General features: G+C 33.4%; 1 protein-coding gene across 1 annotated transcript; it reads right to left on the reverse strand.

The window, feature by feature from the left end:
- Positions 1-1,349: 1,349 nt before the first annotated feature.
- LOC132599386 (probable flavin-containing monooxygenase 1) lies at positions 1,350-4,530 on the reverse strand. Its single transcript, XM_060312731.1, has 5 exons — positions 3,844-4,530; positions 2,941-3,178; positions 2,653-2,828; positions 1,940-2,301; positions 1,350-1,863 (listed from the first exon to the last, which is right to left on the reverse strand). The coding sequence occupies exons 1-5, from the start codon at positions 4,303-4,305 to the stop codon at positions 1,521-1,523; spliced, it is 1,581 nt and encodes a 526-aa protein (XP_060168714.1). The 5' UTR covers positions 4,306-4,530; the 3' UTR covers positions 1,350-1,520.
- Between the last annotated feature and the right edge of the window lie 2,651 nt (positions 4,531-7,181).

Below are 7,181 nucleotides of genomic sequence, written 5' to 3' on the forward strand. Positions count from 1 at the left end.
AGGTAGTAAACAAAATACCAGACATCTTTATTAGATCATTTCTTCTAATCCAATTAATGTTGGCCATCGGAATTTATTTAACATCGCCCAATACCATGCTGGTCTTACTATACCCATATGCGCTGGATCACTCAATTGAGCGTCCAAATGCATCGTGGTGTAGCCTATAAGATATAAGTCTACAACCCTTAGGATTAGAATATTTATCTAGTGGAAGAATTTTGCCAAGTTTCCACTTCCTTTTATTGCTACTCGGAGACCTTTGTTCCCCTCTAAATAGGGGTGTTCTCAGTTGAGCAAATACAAGTGACAGATTCAAATATGGACAGTATGAGGTGGAAAACAGTCTACGAGAGGAAAAAAAAAAATAGAGAGTGGGTGTTGTAGTTGTTGGGAAATATACCAAAAAGACAAAAAATATATGAAGAAGGAACACAAAGATGAAGGTTTGATAATATGAACAATGAACACAGGATTGAAGGATTGAAATACGTGCGAAACGCTTTCCTAAAAATGATATTTGTTCTCTCTCCTCTGCGAGATTGCTATGGGATTGTACGCAAATAGTTTTGGTGGATACGACAAGCCTTTGAATTCTGCACTAAGCAAATAGCGAAGAAATTCATCTAGGAAAGCAAGAATTCTCAACTTGATCTTTTGGAATTGGAGAAAAAAGAGTATTTTGCAGTGAATTTTGAAAAGACTCTGGTAAAAGTTTTCATTAGAAATCAGGAAGAAATTGTACTTAAATAGAACTGATGTAACCAAAGAATGAAACGACACACACTCTCTTTCAAAAGACCCTTTTCTTTTAAAAATATTTAATTTATTTTAAACAAAAGTCCAATAGTAATGATGTAGAAATCAAAAGAAAATTCCTTTTGGAGAGTTTTACTCGAAACTATCTAGTGTATAATTCTTTATTATAGTGGATTACTTTAATTACTGTATCTTGGTTTTCCATTTTGTTGTTGTTAATTACTTTAAATATTATTTATGTGTGCTACTTTGCCCTTTCTTTTTTCTTTCTTCAACGGATCATAAGAAATCTATCTTAGAGCCAAAACAATAACTAGCGTTTCCAACTATAAACCAGTCTGCAGATGCTAATTTACCCAAAAGTGTTGCTCTTTTTATAACTTTTCGTGCGCACAAGGCACAAACTATCTCAATGGAACCGGTTATCTCCTTCAATTAGTACCCCACCAAGGCTTGTAGAACTGAAAATAAATCAAATAGTAATATTTTTTGTTTCTGCTAGGACGTATTTACTCACTTCATTCGAGGCTTGACTGCAATAATTTTAAGCCCTGGCCAAATGTGCTTGCTCTAATAATTACTCCTTCATATCCATACCAAATTTAGATTGACCAGAAAGCAAAAGGAAGACATTCCTTTTGGAAGAACAGTAAAACAAATTTAAAATGCAAGCCTAATTGTTCAAGGTCCACTAAAAGATAACATGGGAAAAGAGGGTTCAATCTTGAAAGTGAGATGGGAGGTTTTGGAGTTCTTTTATATTAGGCGGCGTAATCCATTGGTCCATAAGGTTCGAACCACTCGGCCAAGAGACCTTTTTTCCTTTTAGGGTTCCATCCCATGTCCTTGCAGAGTTGGTCATTGTGCCAAATGTGCAATGCAGCTATAGATGGTCTCATGCAGTACTTCCTATAAGAATATCTCTTCTTGTATTTATCCCATTCTGCTGTGTCTTTTACCATGATCTTGATGCTAGGTAGCTTAAATTTTCCATCAAGAAGCTCTGCCAGCCACCGGCACCTTATTTCCGATGTGTATAGATTAGCTATGCTTTCTGAGAATCCAATTACTGCCAGTTGTGGAATCCGGGGATGAATGCATTCCCTGATAAATATAATTATTTCACATGAGATATTAATTCTGTTGCCTTCTCACAATATACTATTCACTTATTACTCACCTATAGAGGGTAACTGCAGAATCATCTGAGCCTGCTATGAATTCCTGATATTTTGGTGATTCAAAAATGTGTTTGAGCTTATCAATTCCTTTGAAGCCAGTAGCGAGTATGACTAAGTCCGATTTTATTGGTTCAGCCTGACCCTTGAGCATGATACCTTCTTTAGAGAATCCAAAAATCTCTGCTTTCTTGGTGAGCTTAATACTTCCTACCTCAACTCTGTTGTACAACCCCTCCGGCACTATAGCAAATGAACAGGAAGTCAAATCGTTTAAGAAACTGTGCTCTGGCACCATTCCATGTTTTGCAAGCCTGTTTTTGTGTTTTATATAACTTTCTACAAATTTTGAGAAGGCCCACCTCTGTAAAATATGAGTGAAATTATTAGTACTGCATGTTAGTTTTGTGATAGGAAGAGTAAAAATCCGACTAGCTAGTAATTTGAACATATTGTTGTTACACTAAAATATGAGTAGTAACGTTAAAACAACTTATCTAACCTTGGGATGGATTGTGATAACTCGTGAAACAGTAGTAGTAGTAACTTTATTAAAATATGTCTCTTTTTGTTGTTTCAGCTGCAACTATATTTATTTTTCTTGTTTTCTCACTTACCTCAAAAAGAGATTTCTTAGTTTAGGATGAATATAACTAAATCGTTGCTGAGTCTTTTAATGAATTTAATTAGTCAGGATCGAAAAAAATTAAATTACCAATGGTGAAAGAGTTGTGGCGAGGAGACTTAGAAGGCGGCCTTCACCGGGTTTATGCACCGTAAGTTCGGAGAATCGACTTAAATAGAGTTTTGCCAAAGAGAATCCCCAAGGGAAATAATCAGGAAGGTTCCAATGCGGTGTCCTGATTACTACTGTGCATGGAAGTTCAACCCCTGCAACATTGATTTGTACAAAAAGCGGCAGCCCAAGAATGAAGCTGATGTTTATAAACAAACAATAAAGAGATAGAATTAATGGAATAAGATCACAAGTAGCAGTACTTACCATTAACCGTTGAGCACTCCATGGCAACGTCCATTCCTGATCTATTGAATCCAATGATGGCTACTTGTTTTCCTTTGACAAAGTTGGCTGCAGTTTTGGGGTCCATTTTGGAATAGTCCATTGAATGGATAACTTTGCCTTGTAAAGCGTCAGGGCCTCTGTTTGGGGGGAATTCAGGGATGTTGGGAACTTGGGTGAATCTTCCCACGCAAACTACTACAAAATCAACTTGGAATACCTACATGCAAGTTCAACCAACCATGAGGATATATGACATATGAGTTATCAATTAGGAGAGCTCGACTGATGGAGGAAGAGAAAGAAAAGTCAATTTCCGAAAGATCTTCACCGAGCTAGTGAGAGCTGAATTTTACGAGGGAATACTTTCCTTGATCTTGCACATGGAAAACTCAAGTAAGTCGCCAAGAAATGGAGTTATCAACTCAAGATGAGCACCAAATAGAGAAGATAAAGAACAAGTGGGCATTGACTTATGTTATTAGGAGAAAAGTTGTGATATATAAGTTGAAAGAGAGGAAAGCACAATGAAACAGAGAACAAAAAGGAAGTGTATTTAAAGCAAAAGAAGAGTAAATACAGGGAGAAAAAACGTTCTCTATCCAACTTCCCACTTCTATTTCTAATTTTAGCAACTTTAAATCCTTTAGATGAAAGTTGAAAACGTTATCCCCATAAAATACTAGAGTAGTTAAAAAAAAAAAAATACCCTTATAGTAGTACTACAAATTCGTTTTAGATCAATCACTAACAACTGGTACTTTCAGAGAGCTTTTATTAAATTTCAGGTCATCAAATTAAAATATTGAAATTGAACATGCAAAGAATTGCGAGAACGTCGACATTTTGGAATTTTCCTTTTTGGTAGGGTGGTTGATTAGTTACCTGTGTGGAGAGGGTTCGAGTGTCTTGTACGGTGACGTTCCACTTCCCTTTATTGCTAAAAGCCTCACCGGTTCCGCCCCACAAATTCCATTCTCCACTAATTGAGTCGCCACCTTCATAGCTGATGCTCAACACTTTGTTGTTAAACTGGATATGGCGTAGCAAATCAAAGTGACGAGCATAAGATTCAATGTACTCCAGCACTGTTTGCTGGTCAGGAAACACTTCAGTTACCGAATCAGGCCAGGGAAAATCAGAGAACTGGTAAAACGATTTTGGTGTTTGCAGCTTAGTCCTGCCAATGGTTTTAGTCCAAACACCTCCAATGCTACTCTCGGACTCGAATACAATTGAATCAAAACCTTTAGAAATGCTGTATTTGCAGGCTAAGAGGCCGCTGATTCCTGCTCCAATTATTGCTATTATCTGCTTCTTTCTGCTCTCTCTGTGATTAGTTGCCATTATTACTGCACCAGTACTCTCTTAGTCTCTCCTTTTTTTCTGTAATGTGAAGATTATGGGGTTGAATGATTGATGGATAGAGGGAATGAATTGCCCTCTTTATAAATAGCTAATGACAAGGATCAAGGTGTGATAGTTTGATTTCTTGCTTGATTGGCCAGCCTAAAATGCCAAAAGTGCTTTTCCTTTCCGAAAGATGTTCAGTATTTCAGAAAACCGAGCCGTTTGGCCAAATCTTTCATGGAAATAAGTCTTTTAATTAGTACTCGTCCCAAAATAAGTGTTATCATCACAAAAAACAAAAAAAAAAAAAAAAAAAAAAAAAATTGTCCTAAAATATGCGCCATCTAAGAAATTCAAGGCAAAAATTGGCAAATTTTCCAACTATACCCTTACAATTAAAAAAGTAATCCTTTTTAATATTGATCAATTCTGAAAATACATTTATTAAATAGGATAATTCAGTAAATTTCACATTGTATTTATTGATTTCTTTATTAGTGTGATTTTTGATATAGTAACACTTATTTTGGGAAGTAGGGAGTAGTAGAGTTATTTTACAAAAGGTAAAAAGGGTACGTTTTTTTTTCTTTTCAGAAGGTCTTTTGGAGCTTGGCCAAGTACAAATTACTGCAAAATATCTACAAAAGTCTTTTTCAAATTGATTACCAAAACACAAATTGCTATTCTCCTAACGTTCTTTTTGGAAAAACATTGCTGCTCAAAAAACATTTCTTAAAATAAGTAAATTTTAAAAACTTAGACCAAACAAGCTACTCCATCCATTCTAATATAAATGAATTACTGGCACTTTTTTATGGCCCTTTTGGTCTTTCTCATTTCTAAGAAAAATGCTGACAAAATTTTGAAGATATATGTCCGTTCACATTCTTTTGATTGCACTGTCTTTACGTACACAATTGAGAAGTAAGTCACATTTATGAATTAATTAAAATGTATATTGTTTAAAAGTGTCTTTATTTTCATAAAAAAAAGAGGGTATAACAAATTTGAAAATATTTTATATGACCGCGCAAAGCGTGAGAAGATTACTAGTTTAATTAATTAATGGGTTAAGGGTAAAAAAACATACCTCAAATATCACATTTTTTTGAGTTTTCTACCTAAACTATCACGAACTAGTTTGAAAAACACACATCAACTATCACTTGTTCACTTTTCTTACCTGAACTATCACCAACTAGTTTGCAAAACATAACTCATCTATCAGTTTTGAGGTGTGTTTTGTAAACTAGTTCGTAATAATTTAACTAGTTTGTACTTTCAAACTCGTGCATAACTAGGTGACTCCTTGTATAAATAAGTTATACACCAACTGTTGTATTATGTTATATCAGATGAAACATGGAATAAAAATACTTATAAATTAGTTGTACACGAATAAAATATTCAAAAGACAAAACTATCCTTGATCTTAAGTTTATCAAATCCATTCGATCAACATACGGAAATAAAGAACAAGATTACAGATTATTCCCAATATATACTCACACACTCTCAAATCCCTATGTCCTTTGTATGAATAAAATAGTGGGTTTTCTTATCTTTTTTGCATTACAGCCCATTACTTTTTCTCTAAATGAAACGAGAAGGGACATAGTTAATTGATTGGCGCCTAACGTGGCAGGTAGGTTCAAATTATTACCAAAAATTTAAATGCACTAATTAATCAGAATACTTATCCTCTATCAGTGGCTCAGGCCAAGTTCCGTTCGCTGATATTTTTACACGTGATTGATTTTTTGGTTTGGTAGAATGAAATATCAGTGTCAAAATCATAAGAGTCGCATCAGAGGAAATCACGGGACTGTACTTCTTTCTATTTCACTTCTCTCTATTTTCTTCAAATTTTACCTTAAATTAAAAACACATGACATACGTTAGAATTAATGGATAAGATTTAATTGACTAAAACAAGACTTTAACCATAGTTCATATAATTAATAACTTATCCATTAATATATTAAAATATTTTTCTCTCTTTACCTATTTTACTTTTCCTACCCAATAAAATATCTTTTCTAATTTACCCGATTATCTTTGCCACTTAATTTTTTTCCCCAATAGACCCATTATTCAATTGGTGATATTTTTCATTTTTTTAATTGTGATGCTTACTAATTCACATAATATAGACCCTATTATTCAATTGATAATTGTATATTTCTGAAAAAATTGTCCATATTGCAAAAAATATCACCATGAAAGAGTTTTCATGATCGAAAAAAAAGATGAAATATTAAAATAGGAAGGGAGAGAAAATACTTTAATATATTTATGAATAAGTTATTAATTATATGAACTATGATTAGACTTTATTTTAATCAATTAAATCTTAGTTATTAATTTTAATTAATGTCATATGTCTCTAATCTAAGATAAAATTTGAAGAAAATTGAGAGAAGAAAAATGTAACTCGAAGGAATCCAATCCGAAAATACGTTTGTGAAACGGTTATGTAGTACTGATAGCTACGGTTCTCTAGACAAGGACAGGGCCAACTGGAAAATATTGCCCATATATTGATTTACACTAATTACTCTACAAATATTTTTTAATTATATAATATCAATACTCCCTCTGTTCTATGTTATATAAGGGTATCTGACTTAGCATGAAATTTAAAAAATAAAGGAGAACTTTTAAAATTTATGATTTAAAATAAATCATAGAAATAGAAATCTGTGCGTACAGAAACCATCTCATTAAGGGTAAAAAGGAAAATTTAAAGTTGAATTATTATTAAATATAGAAATGTATCATTCTTTTTTTAAAACAGATTGAAAAGGAAAATGTGTCATATAAATTGAGAACGAGTAACATATTTTGTAAGTGAACAAAATATGACAGAGATC

This window comes from Lycium barbarum, chromosome 6 (assembly GCF_019175385.1).
Source record: "Lycium barbarum isolate Lr01 chromosome 6, ASM1917538v2, whole genome shotgun sequence".
Taxonomy (NCBI): Eukaryota; Viridiplantae; Streptophyta; class Magnoliopsida; order Solanales; family Solanaceae; genus Lycium; species Lycium barbarum.